General features: G+C 46.2%; 1 protein-coding gene across 9 annotated transcripts; it reads left to right on the top strand.

The window, feature by feature from the left end:
* Positions 1-1,037: 1,037 nt before the first annotated feature.
* EXOC7 (exocyst complex component 7) lies at positions 1,038-21,890 on the top strand. Of its 9 annotated transcripts, XM_072645771.1 has the most exons (21): positions 1,061-1,280; positions 1,471-1,536; positions 4,623-4,807; positions 5,047-5,152; positions 7,527-7,749; positions 7,991-8,158; positions 11,362-11,454; positions 12,437-12,505; positions 13,614-13,759; positions 14,076-14,228; positions 14,845-14,943; positions 15,411-15,473; positions 15,902-15,968; positions 16,796-16,834; positions 17,561-17,626; positions 17,973-18,093; positions 18,400-18,495; positions 19,379-19,442; positions 21,175-21,216; positions 21,313-21,446; positions 21,698-21,890. In XM_072645771.1, the coding sequence occupies exons 1-21, from the start codon at positions 1,221-1,223 to the stop codon at positions 21,798-21,800; spliced, it is 2,163 nt and encodes a 720-aa protein (XP_072501872.1). In that variant the 5' UTR covers positions 1,061-1,220; the 3' UTR covers positions 21,801-21,890. The 9 variants fall into 9 exon arrangements, 8 of the variants coding, with proteins under 8 accessions (XP_072501876.1, XP_072501872.1, XP_072501875.1 ...); XR_011975101.1 differs by lacking the exon at positions 21,175-21,216 and having other exon boundaries at positions 21,249-21,446; XM_072645774.1 differs by lacking the exon at positions 11,362-11,454.
* The last annotated feature ends 171 nt before the right edge of the window (positions 21,891-22,061 follow it).

Below are 22,061 nucleotides of genomic sequence, written 5' to 3'. Positions count from 1 at the left end.
TGCTGAACAGGGATGCTGAAACTGGTCTCCAAAGGGGACTTTAAAGATCTGAGCAGGACCATTAGTGGAGATGTTGACATTCTCCCTCCACTCCCCAGATCAAGAGGACTCTTAGGATGGGTGCTAAAAGGCTAGAGGAGGGAGGCACCCAGACAGCTAAAAAGTCCTGTGTAAAATTGCCAAAAGGTTTAAATTTCCTCTCCTCAACTCTGTCTCCTTGTGCTAGCTATGCTAAGAGGCACTGTAAAAAATAGAGATACGTAATAAATACTGCCATTCTTTTAAAATTTCTTCCTTATTCTGATTTCCTTTCTCTTTACTTAAGGCCTGTGCTCCATCATTAAAGCTCTGTATTGCACTGTCTGTATATTGGTGTATAAAGGAGTATAAAGGAGAGGACTAGCAGCCACCTGAATACATTTTTTAAATAAATCAAAGATTCTTTGATGACACATAGATTTTTATAAACGGAACTTCTTTGGTCTGGTGACCAGAGCCGCCTCTCTTGGTGAACTTCAGGCTTTTTATTAACAATCTGTATTTTAAAAGCGAACTTCCCAAAGACGAGTGTAAACTGGATCAAGACTGGTTTTGCTTCTGCTAGTCAGCGCCTGCAGCAGACGGGTTCACTAATAACTCAAGCGGCCCACCTTCAGAAGCACCTGGACCCACACCTGGGGAAAGGGGAAGGCTCCGCCCCCCAGCCGAGCCCCCAGGGCGGAGGCGGAGACAAAAGCGGAGATTGCCCCGCCCCTTTCTGTTGGGAGGAGGCAAGTCCTCCTCTGCCAAACTCTGGCTGCCCCCGTGACCCCCGCTGTCTACACTGATTTGTGTTAGTTCCCAAGAGATCTTGGACATAAAAACTTTATTTTACGCAATGATGTTTTTCCCTTCGAAAGAAGGCTTCCCTGCTAGAGGAAACCACTTCCTAGGAGATACACTTGTCACGCCCAGCAGTGATTTGCCCAGGAGCGAGAATTTTGTGCGCATGCTCCATCTCAGCGAGGCGGGGGTGGGGGGGTTGGGGGAGAAAGAGAGGAGGAGTGTGCGCATGCGCCGTCCTAGCTCCATCTCCGAGAGTGGGTAGGCCCGCAGCAGACGGAAGTGGGTGTGCCGGAGACGGTGGCCGAAGAGGGCCGCTCCGGAAAGGGCCGATGGAGTGAGGGCCGCAGGCCGGAGGGGGTCGCGGGTTCCCTAGGCCGGTCCCGCTCGGAGCGGCTATGATTCCTCCACAGGAGGCGTCCGTGCGGCGGCGGGAGATAGAGGACAAATTGAAGCAGGTGAGGCCGAGGCGACGGGAAGGGGAAGGACTGCTTGGGAGATGGAGGAGGGCTTGGGGGGCGCGGAGGTGGGGAGAAGGAAGGGGATGGGACCCGCGGCCGGCGGGGCGGCGGAATCGCCCCCTCTCCGGCCCACCCCACGGGGTGACTAACGCCGCCCTCCTCTATCATCCATCCGTCCATCCCCCAGGAGGAGGAGACGCTCTCCTTCATCCGAGACAGCCTGGAGAAGAGCGACCAGCTCACCAAGAACATGGTGAGTGTGGGGCACGGCCCCCGACCCTGCCCTGTCACCCGGCAGGCCTTTATGGAGCGCCTCCTCGGTGCTCGGCGCGTCGCTAACCGCGGGGGACGCAGACAGGCCGGAGGCAGTGCCTGCCCTTCTACGACCCAACGGGAGACCCGTCGTGCAGACAAACACAGATAGGAGAAAGTAGAGTGTGCGTGATTGCAGAGAACCTGGTGGGTGTTGTGTGGCCGCAGTTTCCCCGTCGGTAACCCGAGGGGGTCGGACTCATTGATCCCTAAGGCCCTTGTCGGTTTTGGCTCTCTGTGCTCCGGATGATTGTATCCTTCTCCGATTCTGTGATGTTCCCCTCATGTTCGGTTCTGTGGGCCACGGGCTGATTGCAGGGTTTTCGGTCTACCCAGCTCTGCCCCCGCTGCCTCTCTTGAGTTAGGACCCAGAAGCTGGTTACTCTTCTTATGTCATGTTTGCCTTACTAGTTCCTTGTCAGGTACCCCAAATAAATACTGATTGGGCATCCACCTGCATGTTACACTGTGTACAGGCTCTGTGGAATATAGAAGAGGTGGTTTCTAAGCTTATTTTCTGAAAAGGAGATTAGATGAGCACAAAGGAGTAGATTTAACTGTGATCGTGTACAGGTACATTAAGCACCAGGATGGTAATAAAGGTACAATATGTATGGAAAGCAATAACTATGTGCCTTTATACTTCCAAATTTCAGTTTAGACATTTATTAAGCACTCATTGTGTACAAGGCACTCTGTTAGGTAGTGGAGATACAAAAACAAAGAGAAACTGCCTTCCTTCAAGAAGCCACCAAGTGGCTGTAAGAAATGAGCCACATGTATAACCTTAAAAAAAAATGATAGAAATGATAAATATGTGTAGATAAGATAATTTGAAGAGACTATGTGCTAACAATTGGGGAAGTGAAAAGAAGCTTCATAGAGGGAAAAGGCACTGAGTGGATCCTTGAGGGAAGATAAGAATTTTGAAAGGCAGAATTGAATAGGAAGTATATACTAGATATGGAGTATAGTTTGTGCAAATGCATGGAGACAAAATATGGAATACCTAATTAAGATAGGTAATGCACTTAGTAAGCACTTGCTGTGTACAGAAACAGTGTAGCATGCTAAGAATGCAAATGTGTGAAGGGGAATAATATGAATTGAAGTTACAAAGTTAGGTAAGAGATAGACTATGGAAAATTTTAAATTTTAGAAAATTGTACTTTATTTTAGAGACAGTAGGGAGCCACTGAAGATATTTGAGCTGGGGAAGGACATAGATGTACCTGTTCTTTAGAAGGATTATTTTGGCAACTCTGTTGAAGGATTGGAGATGAGAGACTAGAAGTTAGGAAACCGGTTAGGAAGTTATTACAATAATAGTTCTAGCAAATGATGAGAGCCTGAACTGGGGTGAAAGTGTGAATGGAAAGAAGATTCCACATTTTGAAGGTGGAATCAACAGGACTAGGCAACTGATTGAAGTTTGTGGGGAAGAGAGAGAGGGAAAAGTTTAGGATAACTCCAAAGGTCCATACTTGGGTGACTAGGATGAGGGCAGAGAAACCAAAATAGAGACATTACTTTCATCAGTGTGAGTAATCTCTCCACCTGTGCACATCAAAACTTCTACATCCCCTCGTGCGGTTTCGTGAGTTGCTGGGGCCAAAAAACTTCATCTTCTAATAACCAAACATTTGGTGGTGAGTTTCTTTGAACTTAACTAGACTGGTTCTCAGATGACATTTTGTCACCGATTCAGTGTCTCAGTGTGGAACCTACCAGAGTTTGCTTTTCTTTCTAACAGACTTCACGATTCCCACTACAACATGATGAGGCACTGAAGCAGAGCTTTTGTGAAGGAATATCTGTGTGCATGTAGTTATTTATAATAGCCATACACATATATAACAAGAGGCAGTGGAATTTGATGGATAGAAAACTGGTCTTGAAACTGAGAAGACCTGTCATACATTGCAAGTCACTCAACCTGTCAGTGTTCTAGACCATCACTTCTTAAATTGTGGGTCACAACAGTGGGGCTTTGAAAATGTTGGCAACAGTAAACAGCGAAACAATCAAAAACTAATTAAAAATCAACCAAGTAATGAATGCCAGGTGTTTTCTGGCAGTACTTGCCCATGTTGCTTCTTGCAGCTTCACTTCAGCCTTGGTTCTGAACACAAAGCATGCACAGGTTACACTGTACATGCTCTCAGGCCATACACCAAGGAACACTGCCAAAACATGAAAAGGGGTCCCAAGTGGAAAAAGTTTGAGAAGCCCTATTCTAAATAACTCTCTATGAAGCCCTATTCTAGACAACTCTCTAAGTTGCAGAAAAGATGCTGATCTGTATTGGTAGAGGGAGTTCCCACACCTTGATCTTCCCCTTGCCTGCCACTTATAGTATAAATGTTTATTGACTGACTGACTTGACTTATTCTTGTGTACATACAGACAGACATATATATTTCATGTAGATAGAAGCAAAGAGTAGGTTTTGAAAGATTGTCAGGACATCTGGAGCAAATGTTTTATGTGCAACCTTGTATTCAATCCAAACAGGCCTCATAGAGGAGAGGAAATTAAAATGATTTTAAAGGATGCAGGAGAAGTTATTCTAGGAATAGGAAACAGCTTGTGCAGGTGCTTAAAGAGAATAAAGAACACATAAAGGAGTTGGGCTTGCTTTTATAGAGCAGAGGCTGTAGGTAAAAAAGAAAGAAATAGAGCTCTTAAATTAGGGAGAGGAAACTGTCAGAGAGCCTTAAAAACTACAGAGGATTTAGAACTAGAGGAGATCTTACAGATCATCGAGTCCAGTTCCCTCATTTTATAGAAAAGTGAAGTAGGTCATTTGTCCAAGGTCGTAGAAAGTTGGTTTCAAACTTAAATTTTATGGTTCCAAATTCAGCTTTTTCCCCCCTAGATCATTATCTTACTGCCAGTGGTCTAACTTAAGCCAGTTTCCTAATACTTGTATTGCCAGCCTCCTGGGGTTGTTGTGAGGAAAGTGCTGTATAAACTTTAAAGCACTATAAGCCATGATCAGTCTAAAAGTTTCCTCCTTTCCTGCAGGTTTCTATCCTGTCATCTTTTGAGAGCCGACTTATGAAGCTAGAGAACTCCATCATCCCTGTGCATAAGCAAACAGAGAACCTGCAGCGATTACAGGAGAATGTGGAGAAGACCCTATCCTGTCTAGACCATGTCATCAGTTATTACCATGTGGCCAGTGACACGGAGAAGATAATTAGGGAAGGGTGAGCCAAGCCCAGCTTTCTGCACCATTATTCCTATTTGGACCAGAGAATCTGGGCCATGTGATGGGGATATTTACAATATTGAATCCCTTCTCAGAACATGACATCTTGAATCCCTTTTCTCTTAATCCCAGCAGAGCACAGTCCTTCCCTGGTTTGCCACAGTATCAGGACTGCTGAGTGTTACAAGGTGTCCACAATTACCCTCCCCAGCTGACCAGGGTGGTTTTCTTTTATAGCCCCACAGGAAGACTAGAGGAGTACCTGGGATGTATGGCCAAAATCCAGAAAGCAGTGGAGTACTTTCAGGACAACAATCCTGACAGCCCAGAGCTGAACCGTGTGGTAAGAGGGCTTCTCTCTGCTCAGTTCACTAGTATTGATCAAGAAACAAGAGAAGAAATAGTTCTTGCTTTCAAGGGTTAAATATGAAGTATCTAGTGAGCCATGCCCAGCCATTCCTGTCCAGAACCAGCATAATTACCAACATTTGGACCTGTCTGTCACTAATTTAGGTGTGCCAGGTTATACCCAAGTGCAGAATGATTGGTGTGACCCAGAACTAGGCTGGAATGGATTTGGAAACATTTCCTGGAGGACCTGATTTGAAGAAAGTAAAGATTGTAGAAAAGAGTGGAAATGGTATTTTAGAAAGCAGTGATTAATAGAGCATCATAGTAGCACAAAGTAACTTCAAGGTCAGTTAGTCCATCCCTTCATTTTACAGGTGAGGAAATTGAGGCCCAAATGACTTACCTAAAGTCATAAAGCTAGTAAGTGCCTAAGGTAGCACTTGAACCCAGATTTTCCTGACTCCAAATGCATCAGTCTATCCACTACACTGTGCTACCTGTAAATGTTGTCAATATGCATTCAACATGTGTTCATTGATACCAGCAACATGCTAGGTCCTGTGCTCAGTGCTGAGCAAAAGCCCAGAAACTGATAAGGATGAGTTTGTTGCTGAGATAGTGAATAGTTTTAAAGTCAGAGCAGTACAGAGAGAAGGTATGAGCCAGAATATAGCATATTCAAGGAAGACCTTAAAACCCCTAATTAGGAATTGCAGAATGTGTGACCTGGCCTTGTTGCCGAACTGCTTACTTTGCTATTTAGATATATCCATATTTTCCTCAGTGTTGATTCCTCCCCCCACCTATGTCATTTTTTTTCTTAAAAAAAATGCGATAGACTGAAAAGCTGGAACTAGGGAACTGTATCTTCTTTTCCCAAACAGGAAATTCCTTCATGAGAAATTAGGATCAGATACAGAAGTAAATCAAAATTTAAAATGTTAGTCAAGAATGTATTTTGATCACAATGTATGGTCTTGTACTTAGGTTGGTGTCGGGCAGATGGAGCTTCCTTCCCTTGTTTTATCAGGGATACAGATCACAACAATGCCATGTCTTCTGAGTGATTTTTGTCCCTGAAAGAATATGGATTTGAACTCAGGAGACCTGAGTTCTAATCTTGGCTTTGTTATTTTCTATCTGTTTGACTTTGATCTGGTCGTTTAACTTTTCAGTCTGTTATTCAGTTTATTAATCAAATGAAGGGAGATTTGGACTAGATCAAGGGTTCTTAACTTTTTTTAGTTATCATAGGCTCTTCTATTCTCATGAAGCCTAGAAGACCCCTTCTTGCAATGGTTTGTTGCCATTTATAATTGGAGGAATTGCTAAATTTTCCTTAGAAGGTAGTGGAAAAAAATATTTTTTTTCTTATCCAAGTAACAGACACTCCCCCGCTCCTAATTTTAGCCATGAATCTCTGGGGTCCTTTCTGGCTCTGAACCTAGGGTCTTTTCATCCTTCTGTAAAGTCTTTGTGTATGCTGTAGAGCAGAGCTATCAAACTCAGCTCTACAAAAAAAAACGCAAAACTCAGATTAAAATGTAGTTGGGAAATGTTTAGCAAAATAAATAAAAATACAATAGAAAACAGGTGATGCTGATAGGTAGTTTTTCTGAGTGATACATGGCCACAGGATCCCAGTTCTATTTGAGTTTAACACCACTGTCAAGAGGAGCTTCCGCTAGATCTTTTAGGATTTTGTCAATACTGATACTAAGATATTACAGTAGTAGTTATGGTAGAGAGGTAGAAAAAGCATCTCCTAAAACCAGGAGATTTGGTCCCTGCTCTTAAGGGGCTTCCCAGGAAAATCCATTTGTGAGAATATGAATAAAACAACATAGGGTGAAGATAAGAAATGAGATAGAAGGCTGGGTTGAAGTTTTGGGCTAACCAACAAACCCTACAACAATGTGAGATAGTATTTTATAAAACTTAAAGTACTATATAAGTGGGAGATATTGCTGTCTCTCCAAAATCTATTGCCATAGGAATGGTAAAAGGGACTCTTTCAGATTGCTAGGGAGCAATTTGACCTTCTGGAGTAGTTAGTAGGGGCAAGAAATACAGAAATCTGACCTCCAGACAGTAAGAATATCATTGAGTCCCTGCTGTGTCTGACTTTTATATGTGAATGGAAACTCTGAGGAGCCGTGAAAGAGGAAAGAGTCATCTGGGCTGGTTGGATGTGGGGGTATCTGAGTCAGTTTGAAGCTCTCTGTAGTGAGTGTGAGAGGAAGGGGAGAGACTTGAATTTGCAGAGTAATGGGGAAAGAATATAAATGGCCTATGTGAAGGCCTCAATGTAAAAGCAAGGGTAGCTGACTTTACCCATAGGGGATTATATATTCTCTTTCCTGTAGAAGTTCCTTTTTGAGCGTGGAAAGGAGTCCCTAGAATCCGAGTTCCGAAGTTTGATGACTCGGCACAGTAAGGTTGTTTCCCCTGTGCTCATTCTGGACCTGATCGGTGGGGAAGATGATATGGAGGGTCAGGATGACATGACCCTGGAGCACCTCTCTGAGAGTGTGCTCCATGACGTGATTCGAATTTCCCGCTGGCTGGTGGAATATGGGAGGAACCAAGGTGAGTGAGCCTGTCCAGACCCTGCCTGTAGACTCGAGATGCTGCAGAGCCTTCTGCATTGGGGGGGCTGAAGTCACCAGGGCTGTACTTGGGGTTGTGTGAGCCCTCAGAGAAGCAGATGGCAACAGATTGGCCTTGAGAGATTTAACCATCTGGCCAGAAAGACAAGAAGATACCGTTTGAAAAAAACCCTGAAAGGATCCCTAAAGACGATGCCTCTGTTTGCTTTGTCTCTCCTCAGATTTCATGAATGTTTACTATCAGATCCGTTCCAGTCAGCTGGACCGCTCAATCAAGGGCCTGAAAGAACACTTTCGGAAAAGCAGCTCCTCTTCTGGTGTTCCCTACTCCCCTGCTATTCCCAATAAGAGGAAAGATACACCCACCAAAAAACCAGTCAAACGACCAGGTGAGCCCCTGTTGTGACTCATCTAACAGGACAAGGCCTCAGTTTCCCTACTCTACTGGGATAGGAATTCCTTCTGAAATATTGCTGGCTAGTAGAGGTGACTTAGCTGCTATGACAACCCTAGGGAGATTGTCTTTGTGTTGGGTCCTAGGTACCTGTGGAAAAGGAGCAAAAGGATTAGAGCCACCTACTCCCTCCCACAGAAATATTTGATTTTACATAAGACTTCTTCAGTGGGGAAGTCAGAAGATCTCTGGGAATCTAGAGAGTCCTAGGAACTCTGAAGAGAGTGGAACATAATGTTAGTTATGGGCCATCTTCCTCGTTCTCTCTTCAACCATTGTCTGCTTGGTGTTTTTAGCGACATTTTCATTTCTAGAGCTGGACATTTCTCTCTGGACATCTGTGGAGCTATTGCTCTATGGACATGCTCTTGGGAACAGAGCATCCTGAGGTCCTTGGAGAGGGAGTAGGTTTAACTTTTGGGTTTCATTTCAGTGTCAGTCCTGGGTCCTGAGCTATTCTGGGGGAAGATAGTTAGGGTAAAGACTAGCACATGGAGTTGCTGGTATCTTAGGTGATCAGTTTACTCTTTTGGGTTTTTTTTCCTCCGTTTTCTCCTTATCATTCCTGTGTCCCAGGCAGTCTACATTCCAGTCTCCAGGGAATCAGTGCTTCTGTGTGTTAGCCACAGCTTGCTAGGCCTTGTCGTTTCTGACACAGGAAACTTTTCTTTGAGTGAGAGGCTGTTCAACACAGTCCAAAGTGGGGCTGGGATATTTCAGAACGAGGATTCTTCTGTACCATCAGGGCCCAGGGAGCCAGACTTCTGTATTTCCTGGCCCTACTAACTACTCCAGAAGGTCACATTGCCCCCTAGCAATCCCAAAGAGTCTCTCTTACCATTCCCACAATAATAGATTATGGAGAGACAGCAATACCTCCCATTTATGTAATACTTCAGGTTTTATAAAATGCTACCTTCACAACAGCTTTGTGTTTGTGCAGAGTTTGTTGATTAACCCAAAACGTCAACTCAGCCTTCAGTCTCATGGCTTATCTTCAACCTTATCTCCATACTGAGTGTGAGTTCTCACACTTGATAGTGTCATGCTGCTGAGTCTGAACTAAGTAAACTGACTCAAGGCAACGCCCAGGATTTGTGCCCTAGAACTGACCTGAAGAATTAGGAAACTGCAGCTTGGTACCCTGTTTCCCATATAACTGTCCCAGGCCAACCCCCTCAGGGTGCCTGCTGCAAACAGTAAAGCAGCGTACCAATGGCATATTGCAGCCATGTCTCTGACGGCATTGAATCAAGTGTCTCAGGCAGAGGTCACATCTCCATTCTTTTCCCCACAAAGATGTACTTAGTTGGGGGGTATAAAATCTCAGCCTTTTGTGTCACTTGTGTCCTCCATCTGTCTCCCCCCATCCCCCCAGTGTATTTTGCTCTTGCATTCTTTGCCAGACCCTTAGAACCCTGATTTTGCTGATTGTGGACAGCTCTCCATCCTTCTTGGAGACAGACTCTCTCAGGAAGTAGTGACCTGAACCCATTGCCAGAGTGAGAACATTACCTGCCCTTGGCTTGTAAACATGAGAGGAGAAACTCCAGATAATGCCTAGGAGCCAAGAGCCAACCTCAGGTGTTCTAACCTATGAGGAGGGGAACTAAGGAGGTCATGAGACAGAACAATCACTGACACCACCACTTGTGGATCTAACTGTATGCCCAGCTTAAGAGGAGCTGGAACAAGGAACTGGCCTGATGTTCTTATGTAGCCCTGATAGACTTGATGGATGCTCTAATAAGGTCCTGGTTTCCTGGTCCATGCTGATGTATCAGTTAATTTCCCAAATGGTTCTTTTGCTTGTGGATACTAGACTTGATTCTTATTGGCTCATTAGCATGGCTGTTTGGGAGAAGGATGGGGCAAAGGCAAGAGATGCTGAGCATGGGCAGCAGAGTTCATCTTTTAATAACTAAGTGTATTGCTGAGATTCAAGGAAGAGCAGAGCTGCTTAAAACCCCGAAAGCGGGGAGTGGCCAGTACCTCGGAGTCTGCTGGACAGAGCATTTTGATTCCAGAGGGTGTCGGGGTTTGGAGGGAGGAACAGGAGTCCCTAGGGGAGAAAGAAGAAAAATGTCGAAGACATAGGAATTGAGCCTTTCTCCTTCCCCACCTACTCATATACACGTTGTGTTCATCAGTGTGCTTTGTTCATTTAAACATTTTATTTGACTTTTCCAAAGTTTTCTTTTTGGAGTGTCGTGTTCTCACAGCAATGTCTGACTCAGGAAACTCCTGGCTTCATGATATTGTTTGTGTTGTTTTAACTTGACACTAACTGTTGTTTTTTTTTCCTCCCATGCCAAGAATGTGTACCCCATTTCTCAGTCCTTTCTCTATTTCCCATGTTGTGGCTTCTGTTTGATTCGTTCTTGGCTTTCAGGTTTTTTCCAAGTTCCTTTGGGCAGTTTCAGTGACTTGCTGCTCCCGGGAAGCCCATTGCCAGTGTTAGATTGGCCTTTGGGCCTCTCTGCCTTCAACCTTGGGCTTCCCTCTCCCAAGGTTGCTTGGACCCTTTTCACTAACTCCTAGATTCTGCTTCCCTTTTTCTGTTTGAATCTTGAGGACTAGCACTGAGCATGCTCACAGAACCCTCTCCAGAGTGTGGGGATTAAGCCATGTGTCTGCTGGCTTCAAGTAGAGCCTGCTCCTGGATCTTCAGGAGGGCCTCCTCTGGGAGATCAAGCAAACGGCCTCTCTGCTGTGGGCAGGCAGGAGGGTAGCACTTCTCTTCCAGGCACCATGCCTGTTCTGGTTAAAGTGCCACACAGTGAGTGGCATCTTGTTCTCTGCCTCTTGTGATGGAACTCTGCCTAGATCCTCTCCCTTACCTGTTCTACTTCCTAAGATTTACCCAGTTTCAAGAGGATCTGGGATCAAGGAACACTTTAAATAATATCTGCTCCTAAGACTCCAGGGACTTGACTTTGGGACAGAGTGTTTCCTTTCCCTTATCTCACACCCTAAGCTACAGGTGCCACCCTGGAAAGTGGCAGGGACACTCTGGGCATGCTTACTGTTGTCAAGCTGGGTGTTGTGGGCCTTTGGGACTGGTGGAGGGCTGCTGCTGTTTTCTCTCACTCATTTCCTAGGTCTTCTTGTCTCCTCTCTGTATGGCTCTGGTGACAGGGACGATTCGTAAGGCTCAGAACCTTCTGAAACAGTATTCTCAGCATGGTCTAGATGGGAAAAAGGGGGGTTCTAACCTCATTCCTCTGGAAGGTAATCACCCTGTATTTCCATCTCCTTTCTACCCACTCCTTGACTGTGTATCCTGTGCATTTGGTAGGGCAGAGCCTCCGACCATTCTGGGGTCCCCAACCCTTCCCTGGGCTGTGGGGGTAACTCTTCTTTCTGTAGCTGTGAGAGAGGAACATGGGTGGGAATTGCAGTGTACTGGCATTACACTGGCTTCAGCTGGCATGGTGGCATTTTCCCTGTTGCTTGGTCTAGCCCTGTCTGGCTGACGGCAGCTCTGCCCTCCCGGAGGACACCCTGCCCCTTCCCTCCTTGTCTGTTCCTGTTTCCTTCTGTTTGAACTCAAGAAAAAGTTTTCTGCCAGTGGAGCAGCCCTTTCACATTCAGATTGACAATGCAGGACTCAACTACCCCAGACCCCTTTGGGAAGTGAATGGGAAATGAAGATGAATGTGACCAGTTCACTGGACAGGGCTTTTCTCCCCACTTCCACCTGGTTAGCTGGTCTTAGCAGAATTGACTCTGTCCCAAAAAGTGGAGGCACTTCTGCCAAGGAGGCACCAAGAAGGCTTTTGTGCCTGTTCAAACTAGCAGCAACGTTATTGGATAGTGGAGTTTTCTCTCACTCTGTTTGTAAAGGCCTTGGGGTTAGAGATGATGAAGCTCCCTTAAACTCTGAGTGTTAGAATACCTCCAGCTTCTCTAATCCCCTTTTTTCTCATGCTTGGATTTTCCCTCTTAGCCTCCAGGCTAGGAGTGAAATGGGAAAGATGTAACTGTTAGAGGGGATTCCCTGGGGCACTGCTGGTCAGAGTTGAAAAGGCTGTTCCAATGGCAATTTGAGACATCGGAGGGGCTTAGAGCCTTCTCCCAAGTCTCCCTATTCCCTGTCCCCCTATGAAATGTTGCTCTGCTGGAGACTGAGGGGTTCCCACCCCTAAGAAACAGCCCACTCAGTCCCCTGGATAAACCGCTGCTTGTGTTTGTGCGGCCAACATCTCGCTAGGTCACGAGCATGATTTCCGAGTTAAGCATCTGTCCGAGGCCCTGAACGACAAGCACGGGCCACTGGCTGGTGAGTACTGTGGCATAACCCCATAACCAGCTGCCAATGGCTTCCTTTGCAGCATCTCCCACTATGGGGCCAACTTCTCGACTGGACCCCTTGGCTTTCGTTGGCCACTATCCTGCATTATCATCTCTCTTTGGCTGTAGTTCTTGTTTGCCATCCTCCAGATGAGGGTACTGCTGCCTCAGGAGAGTGGAAAGATACATCTCAGTGACCAGATGGAGATGGAGAAGAAGCCAGAGCTGCAGGGAGGCTAGGCAGCAGGAAGAGAGTGGGATGACAGCTGCTCTCCACCTGACCATAGCCCCTTGGCTCTGGCAGCAGCCCAACTCTGAATCCTGTGCACTTCTGCCTCCCTCTCTCAGGCTTAGTGCCCAGGGCTTCTGCCAGGCTGGCTGCTGATATTGAGACCCCTTCTCTTCTCCCTTGGGGTGCTGGCTTCAAGGGCTCCCTCGCTCTCCATCGTATTTGGATGAAGGGCAGAGCTAATGTGTTTTCTCAGGTTTTGGCCACCAGGCTGCTTGGCTCACTGGGGCAACATGTTTGCCTCTGTCTCCATTCCTTCCGGTAGTGTTGCTGAGGGGAGCCATGCCAGGGCTCTCCCTGAAGCTTGTTCTATTGGTAACTATGCTATGTGGGGATCAGCCTATGGAAGGAAATACCATTTCTTCAGGAGGAAAAAGAAGCTGTGTTCAATTCTCCTATAGTGAATGTTGCACCCTACTATATTCTAGGGCTTCCTCCTGGCCAAGACCACTCATGAACCTTAGCACTTGGCAGGTGGGTAGGACCTGGCCTAGCCTTTCTGAGAAAAGAGATTGAGGGATCTCTTCCTTCCTGCACCTTTAAGGGATGTATATGTTTTAGGTATACACACTTCATTCTGTGGTCATAATTAACAGGCTAGAGAATAGGCTCCCCATTTTCTTTTTGTTCCTTTACACCCAGCACCTACACATTTTCCAGATATAGGGACAAGCTAATTCTACTTTTCCACGTTGCTGGTCTGGGCAGCAGGCAGAAGCCAGGGGGGTAACTCACTCCAGAGTGGAACACTGGGCTGGGAGTGAAGTTGCTCCCCAAACCAGTGACTCAGGTCACACTATCCCCACAGGGAGGGATGATATGCTGGATATGGAAATTGATGCCTACATCCACTGCGTCAGTGCCTTTGTCAAGTTGGCACAGAGCGAGTACCAGTTGCTGACGGATATCATCCCTGAGCATCATCAAAAAAAGACGTTTGACTCCCTTATCCAGGTCCTAGCTTTGCTTCTACATGAATTATCTGGGCCCCTGCTCACCAGTCTCATTCATACCTGCTTACAGTCAGAGCCATGTCTAGATCTTCTGGGGTTGTTTTTCATAGCCCTTTTTACTTGAGCCATCATTGAGCCCTCAGAGAACCTGTGTTGAATTCTGTACTTTCTATATCTTAAAAGTATGGCCCCCAGCCCCACTCCCTGAGAAGATATACCCCACCTCCCACTTTACCCATCATCTCCTTCTCACCTGGAGGCCTGTCTTTCTCCAGGGAATCCTACTGAATTACCTCCTTCTGGCCCCCTCCTCTTAGGATGCATTGGATGGACTAATGATGGAGGGGGAGAACATTGTGTCAGTTGCTCGGAAGGCCATCATCCGACATGACTACTCAGCTGTGCTCACAGTCTTCCCCATCCTACGGCACCTTAAACAAACCAAGCCCGAGTTTGATCAAGTACTGCAGGTATGTGGCAAGGAGATGATTATGCGGGGGAAGCAAGGAAGGCGGGGATGTTACACTCAGCCTCAGCTTTGCCTTGCCCATATTTCTTTTTCCTTAAGCCTTCTCTGTATAATTCTATAAGCCAAGTCAGCAAACATATATTAAGTGCCTACTGTGTGCTAATCTGAGGAGACAAGGATAAGCAAAAAGCTCTTGAGGAACTCCTGGTCTAATGGGAAACATGCCATGAAAACAACCACATGCAAACAAGATGATGCAGGATGATTTGGGGGAGGGGCTCAGAGTGGTTAATTTGTCCAAGGTCATACCACTACTTGAGTGACAAAACTAGGATTTGAACCCAGGTCTTCTTATTCTAAATCTAGCATTCTTGCCATTCTGTCATTCCCCACTAGGGACCAGCCCCCACCCATCTTCTGCATGGCCCTGGGCAGGTGGGAGCAGGTAGCCTGTTATCAGTGCAGAAGGGCAAAGTGCATATGCCATCCCAGCCCAGAGGAAATAAGGGTAGAACTGGGAGTCTCCTGCCTAGCCAGGCCTCCAGAGAAGGGAAAGAGACATGCTCAGCTGCAGGAGGGCAGTGAGCTCTTTCTGATTGTCCAGAGTTTCCCCATAGGGCACAGCTGCCAGCACGAAGAACAAGCTGCCAGGACTCATTACCTCCATGGAGACCACTGGTGCCAAAGCCCTGGAGGACTTTGCTGATAACATCAAGGTACTTTTTCTTCTCAACCAGGGTCGAAGCCATGAGTGGGGAGTTGGCTAAGGATATCTGAATGTCCTTATGGAGGACATTCAGATGGAGACAGTTCAACTGAGTTCAGAGTTGAAGGAGAGATATGCCTGCAGAATTAAATGAAGGCAGAAGGAGATGGGGTTCTGTGCTGCCAGTTTGGAACATATTACCACATGCTTTCCTTTTTTTCTCAGGACTGGCTTCCTAATCCCTTTGGGGGCTAGGAAGTACTTGTCTAACATTTCCCTGCCCTTTATTTTTGTTGTGGCTTCAGGGCCCCAGCTCAAGGAATTGGGGTGGACTTTCCCAGCTCCTTCAGGCCTAGTTGCTGTCTGCCAGCAGGGGGTCCAGGGGGAGATATCCATGGTAGAAAACCGCTGTGGGAAGCAGTCCAAAGAGGTCTCAGTCACTCTTTTAATTGAGTGGTGGAATCCTTCTTTCCACAGAATGACCCAGACAAGGAGTACAACATGCCCAAGGATGGCACTGTGCACGAGCTCACAAGCAATGTAGGTGCTGCTGAGATAATCCTTGTGGTTGGGAATGAACGGACTATAAGAAACATCAAGGCTGAATCTAATCCTAGGGCATCCAGAACATTTGGCTTGGTGGGCCCTGCTTTTATGCCTCCGAAGTATTTGGTAGGGTTGGGGATGAATAGCCATGGTTCTCACAGCCCTTAAATGAACTGCGTCCCTTTGCATGGCAAGCCACAGAGTGCGTCATTCAAATCTTTGCAGCCTATACCTTTCTTTCTCAAGGTAGGCAGGGCCTTGGGCTTTGCAGGGTTGTGCCAGTATTAATGTTGGTTAGTCTTGTGAGGGGAGCAGTAACTGCCCTCTTCCTCGGCCTAGGGGGATGGAGAGGATAGCCAGTGGGGATTTTGAACCCTTATCCATCCAAATCTTATTTCTGAATTTATTCTCTCTCCACTTAGGCCATCCTTTTCCTCCAGCAGCTTCTAGACTTCCAGGAAACAGCTGGTGCCATGCTAGCCTCACAAGGTACCATTCTCAATCCTCATTCATAGCCTTCCTGCTGGTCACCCCTCCCTCTGTTCTTGGCCTCAGGCTCTGTCCACCAGGGAGCTTTCATCTCTAGGCAGCTCTGGGTTGAGGGAAAGGGCAGGAGGGGATGTTTTCTCCGTAGCTACAGTCTAAAAAATCCTGAGAGGCCCAGTCAAATAATTCTAATGGAGACTAAGAAGCCAGAAAAGCCTGGAAGATTGTGAAATGGGAGGTGTGACTGAGTGTCCTGTTCTGACTCCACCACTCTGACATTCTGTCCTGATGCTCCTTTAGCTTTCTTGGCTTTTAGCAATAATAATCACATGTCCTCAGGAAGGTTTCATGTGGTCCCACCTGCCTCCATGTTTTTCCACCTCTTCTCCTTACTCTTCCCTCTGTCTTGTCCACCTGTTCTGCTTATAAGAGCTTCAGACAGTTTCAGTGCCTAAGGAGTTGGGCTTCCTCAGCATCTATTTCCACGTCCGCCAAGCCAGAACCAGGCTAAAGACCATGACAGGCCCAGAGCTTGGGAAGCAGGGGTGGTGGGCAAGCTTTTGGGGGTCATCAGAGCCCAGTGAGTGTGTCCCCCAGATGTTCCCCTATTCTCAGAGTGGAGGTGTGCCAAGTTCCATTTTATTCCCTGGGTTAAAGAAAGTACATTCTGACCTGTATGCTCAGGCTTTCTTGGGGTAATAAATGTCTGCTTGCTTCTGGATGAGATCGCTGTTTCTAACCTATTTTTTTTTTTGCACTTTGCATCTTTCTGTTTTCTCTTTTTTCTCCTTTGCCTCCCTTTTCTGTCTGCTCTGCCTCTAACTCCGTAGTCCTTGGGGACACATACAATATTCCTTTAGACCCCCGAGGTAAGCAGTGGGGATCTGGCTCCTCATCCTTTCTCCTCCCTGTAGGGGCAATTGGAGTTCTGAATTGATCAACAGGACAGAGTTTGGGATGGTTTGGGGGGGTTTCGGGTGGAAGTTGGAGAGGGAAGTTCTTTTCAGGGGAAGTTCTAGATATTGTTTCCTTCTTTCCTTTGGTTGGGTTGGAGCTCATCCTGAGAGCAGCCTTGCTGTTTTTCCCCTGCCTAGTAACTGTACCTACTTTCTAGTCTGCCTGTGGCCTCACCACTTCCAACCCACACTCTTCTTCTGTCCCTTGAATCTTATGAAATCTGCAGGAGGGGTTGGATGAAGAGGGGGGTGTGAGGAAGGCACGGTGGGGAGGCAGGAAGGAACCTGTTTCCACATTTTCCCATTGGGATCCAGGACTAATGGGATGAGTGAGTCTTTCCTACTTTGCCCAGTGGAGGGGATGTACTCAGAAGGTATTTTCACATCCCTGCTTTGCCAGCATTTACACTTGCCACATTCTCTGGAGGTAGTAGCTTACTTGTTCCTGGGGCTCATTTCTTTTCCCCATCATCCCTGATGAAGGGCCTAGCTTAGCAGGGGAGAGTTGAACCTTCCCTTTGAAGTTCTTGCCTGACCCTTGTAAACTGACAGGCTCATTGTTTGCCAATCTGGACAGCATTGTTCTCTGCTGTCCATCAGGATAACTTGTCCAGGGTTTTTTGTTTTTTTTTTTTACAGAGACAAGCTCCTCTGCCACCAGCTATAACTCTGAATTCAGCAAGCGACTACTAAGCACCTATATCTGTGAGTGTTTTGTCAGACCTGCCCAGCTCCCGCCAGCTCCTGGGCCCTTAACTTCACAGGCCTCTAAGTCTTCCCTTCTATACTCTTCACCTGTTCCTCCAGCCCCTCTAAAGAGGGTTGCACCCTGACTTCTGATTCCAAGACCTAAAGGAAGCCAGATAAATCCTGATGCCTCAAGTCCCAGGGTCATGATACTCAGAATAGCAAGGTCTGAGATGTGACAGGGAGGGGGACCATGGTAGCCTCTAACCCTGCCAGGTAATCATGGGTGGGTCTTTGGTTTGGGGTTCCCCTGGCTTGCTGCTAGACAGACTCCCTGAGCTTGACCCCATCCCTTTCTGTGCAGGTAAAGTTCTCGGTAACCTACAGCTAAACCTGCTCAGCAAGTCCAAGGTGTATGAGGACCCAGCTCTAAGTGCCATTTTCCTGCACAATAACTACAACTACATCCTCAAGTCCCTGGAGAAGTAAGTGTGTCACCACCCCCACCCCCAGACATTACTTACATGGCTCTGGGCTTCTCATGTCTGCTCCCTCTAGCCCCTTATCTTCCTGAGTTTTTTCTTCTCCTTTAAATAAGGTTTTTGAAGCCTTCTTTACCATATGTATGAGTGAGGAGAAGGACGAGGAGGAGAATCGTCTACTGGACAGAACTGACTGTGTTGAAGGCTTTTCCTTTTAAATTCTGAACTGGGTCCCCAAGACTGTTTTTAGCTCTTCCCACCTGGCTGTTGTGACAAGGCTTCATAGGACTTTTCCCCTTTGCTCTAAAGGTCTGAGCTCATCCACCTGGTGGCAGTGACCCAGAAGACAGCTGAACGCTCATACAGAGATCACATTGAGCAGCAGATCCAGACGTACCAGCGCAGGTCAGACAAGTCAGGTCCCTTACCCCTACTTCATCCCATCCCCTTATTCTATGCTGTCCTTTCCCATCACTCTTTATGCTCCCTCTTCAGCTCTTGTCCTAAAGCAGTATGTGGGGAACTACAGCCACTCTGGAGTGGGGCCTATCAGCCCTGTCTCAGTCATTGCTTTATTTCACTCTGCTTTGTGAGTGATACTTGACCATGGATGCTGAAATATCATTTTCCCTCTAGCCAAATGGACTAATGTACTTTGGCTGTTCTACTCAGAGCTTAACCTTATTTAAGAATAAGAGTAGTTGAAGTAGTTCTGTAAATAGAAGTAAATCAACTAATTAGCATTTTAGAGGGCTGGGATAATTTACAGGCCAAGTGACTAACAAAGTGTGACAAAAAGTTTACTGATACACAGTTCATATTAGAGTTCTTATACAGTACACAGAAACAAAGACAAAAGGTGGGTCAAAGAATCTTCTGAACCTCTATCTCATTCTCTTCCCTAATTCTGTCTCTCCTTCCTCTTTTACCTTTTCTGTAGGTCTCTTTCCCTTTCCCGCATCTCTTTCTTCTCTCTCCCATCTTGTGTATTTCTGTACTTTAATTAGCTGTAATTTAGAATTATATTCTGTAGTATTTATTGAGAATTTTATATTCCTTGTTCTTTATAATTCCAAGGGGAAAATAGCCCCCATAATTGCTTTTTGATTTTGTTTGTGCCAAGATTAAAAAAAAAAGAATGAGAAGAGACCATTCTCCCTACTGTCCACCCCTACTCTTACCTCTCCCCACACACACCTGGTTTAGAGGAAGAAAGAGATTAAGGGCTATGAGTGTGTGTCTCCATAGCCTTCTCTTGCTCTTATATTTCTGCTCTGTTGTCTTCCAGCTGGCTAAAGGTAACTGACTACATTTCTGAAAAGAACTTACCTGTATTCCAGCCAGGAGTCAAGGTAAGCAGGACAGAAAGCCAGAGAGTATGTTCAGTTGATATGACACCTTGTCTCTCTGCAGAAACTTAGAAAGAAGGATTTCTTTTTTATCCCTTTTCCCCAAGCTTGAGAGTAAAATGGGCATGTGATTGAGGCTGTCTGGACATACTGGATTTTTTCTGCCAGAGAAAATTCTGGAAAGGGAGCTTGAGCGACCAGTTCAGCACTAGGTGTGGCCACTGAGTAGAGGAATTATACCAGTCCTTACTTGACTCACATTGTGGAACATTAAGAGATGCTTAGAGTCTGGATTAGTGCATTTTCATTTATTTTTGTTTCTTTAAATCTTTATTGCTATCTTTTGAATGTATGCCTTCAAAATCACTTTCATTTACAAATATGCCTTCCAAGCTTTCCTGGCCAGAGAACTATTGCTTGTAATAATAAAAAAGAGGGGGAAAGAAAGCCAAGCCTGACTGTACACACAGTGTTCCGTCCCCGTGGTTCCCCCCTCTTCTAGGCCACATGTCACCGTGACCATTTTGTTTGGCTTAGTTTCTCTTGCTTGTTCCACTTATATTGTCCTTGTGTAGATGATTTTCCTGCTCATCTCACTCTACCCAGGGCATGTGCTTTTCTCTGTTCATCATGTTTCTCATTACTTACAGTGCAGTCATATTCCATTACAGTTACAGACCACAGTTTGATTCTTTATTCCCTAGTTCATGAGCAATTACTTTGTTTCTGGTTCTGTGCTACTACAAAAAATGCTGCTCTAAATACTTAAGTGAATCTTGGATTTTTTGTCTTTGACCTTCCTGGGGCCCTGCCTAGCAGTTGGACTTTGCTAGGTGGATATTTTAGTGGCTTTCTTAGTATAACTCCAAATTCCAGAATGGTTATACTGATTTACAACTCCACCAGCAATTGCTTTAGTATGCCTGTGTCCACAACCCCTCCAACATTGACTATTCCCATCTTTTGTCATCTTTACCAGTTTGCTGGGAGTGAAGCAAATTCACTAATTTTTATTTGCATTTCTCATTAGTGATTTGGAACAACCTTTCCTAAGCCAATAATTTGCAACTATTCTTTTGAGAATTGTGTGTATTGCTTGACCACTTACTCAAGGGGAAAGATTCCTGGTCTTATGTATTTGGGTTAGTGCTATATGTATTTTGGATATCAGACCCTTGTCAGAAATGTTTGATGCTAAGATTAATGCATTTTAAAGGGCATCAGCTGTCATTATTTGCTCCTAAGAATAAAACAATGTGATATCCAGTGTTGAGGATGCACTCTGGTCAATCTCTAATTCTGGCAGATCTGGCCAACATCTGGTTGGACTTCACATGTCCTATGGCATGTACCAGATCAGAACAAAAGATGCCTATTGTGAACTCTCGCAATCGCAGTTTCCAGGGCTTCTTTCACCTTGTGAAAATTAGCCTTGACCTCTAGGCTAATGGGTTAAAGAGAATGGACCTTGTCATAGAGCCTTGACCTCAGCTTTGGAAAACCGCACTGGGTGACTATTACAGGATGACATCTTTCCTGATATATCCCTTTTTTTCATTGCAATAAATTCTAACTAAGTAATGGGCGCTAAGAGTTTTCATCAGGATGGGAACTTGGACCAAGAAAGGAAGTTGGAGGAATGATTATTTTGGGAGTGATCAAACAGGACAGGGAAGATAATCTGTTTGTACAGTGAAACAAGTTCATCTGTCTTCTCTCTTCTCTGTGTCCTCAGCTCCGGGACAAGGAGCGGCAGATGATCAAGGAGCGCTTTAAGGTGAGCTATGACCCAGCCCTCTCTTTTCCCAGTTGGTGCTGCCACATGGTCACTGTTCCATTTCTCAGCTGACTCCTCTCCCCATATCACCTGAAGGGCTTCAATGATGGCCTTGAGGAGCTCTGCAAGATCCAGAAGGCCTGGGCCATCCCAGACACTGAGCAGAGGGACAAGATCCGCCAGGCTCAGAAAACCATTGTCAAGGAGAACTACGGGGCCTTCCTGCATAGGTATAACCCCTTTTCACCCCTCCTTAGCTCAACCAGCCTGTGTCCTCAACAAAGAGGATAGGGAGATGGGCTGGGATTGGACAACCAGTGTCCCTGCCTTCTGCCCTGGGGTGTTTGGTGATCACACCACAGTGCTGAACCCCAAACCTGGAAATTCCCAGCACAGAATCCTAAGATCCTAGACTGGGGGGGGTGGGGGGTGGAATTCTACAGGTGCCCTTTCCCTTCTTGATTATCCTATACCTGGGCAGGTATGCCAGCGTACCCTTCACCAAGAATCCTGAGAAGTACATCAAATACCGCGTGGAGCAGGTGGCAGACATGATCGAGCGCCTGTTTGACACATCAGCCTGATTCTGCCATGTCACTGTGGCATCTCCATGGCCCCTACCAGGCCTTAACCCATTTATCAGATAGATAAACCAGGGTTCATACTGCTCTTCAGCTTGAGTGAGTTTGAAGTCCTTTGGGGCAGGGACCTCTCTTTAGAGTTCTCTTTCTCCATCTCTGCTTCCTCCTGACAGCCCTGCTTTAATTAGACCCATGACCCCTCCTTTCTCCCTTGGTCTCTGGGGAAGGAGGAAGGAAGGCAAAGGGCATCAGAGTACCAGCTGC

The sequence above is a fragment of the Notamacropus eugenii genome, chromosome 2 (genome assembly GCF_028372415.1).
Source record: "Notamacropus eugenii isolate mMacEug1 chromosome 2, mMacEug1.pri_v2, whole genome shotgun sequence".
NCBI lineage: Eukaryota > Metazoa > Chordata > Mammalia > Diprotodontia > Macropodidae > Notamacropus > Notamacropus eugenii.
The sequence above is the reverse complement of the archived record's forward strand: the minus strand, read 5'-3'. Positions and strand labels throughout refer to the sequence as shown.

Coding starts and splice junctions, on each gene's coding strand:
- EXOC7 (XM_072645771.1), top strand. CDS start 1,221: ATGATTCCTCCACAGGAGGCGTCCGTGCGGCGGCGGGAGATAGAGGAC. Junction 5,153..7,526: donor GCCCAGAGCTGAACCGTGTG/GTAAGAGGGCTT, acceptor TCTTTCCTGTAG/AAGTTCCTTTTTGAGCGTGG. Junction 14,944..15,410: donor ACTTTGCTGATAACATCAAG/GTACTTTTTCTT, acceptor TTCTTTCCACAG/AATGACCCAGACAAGGAGTA.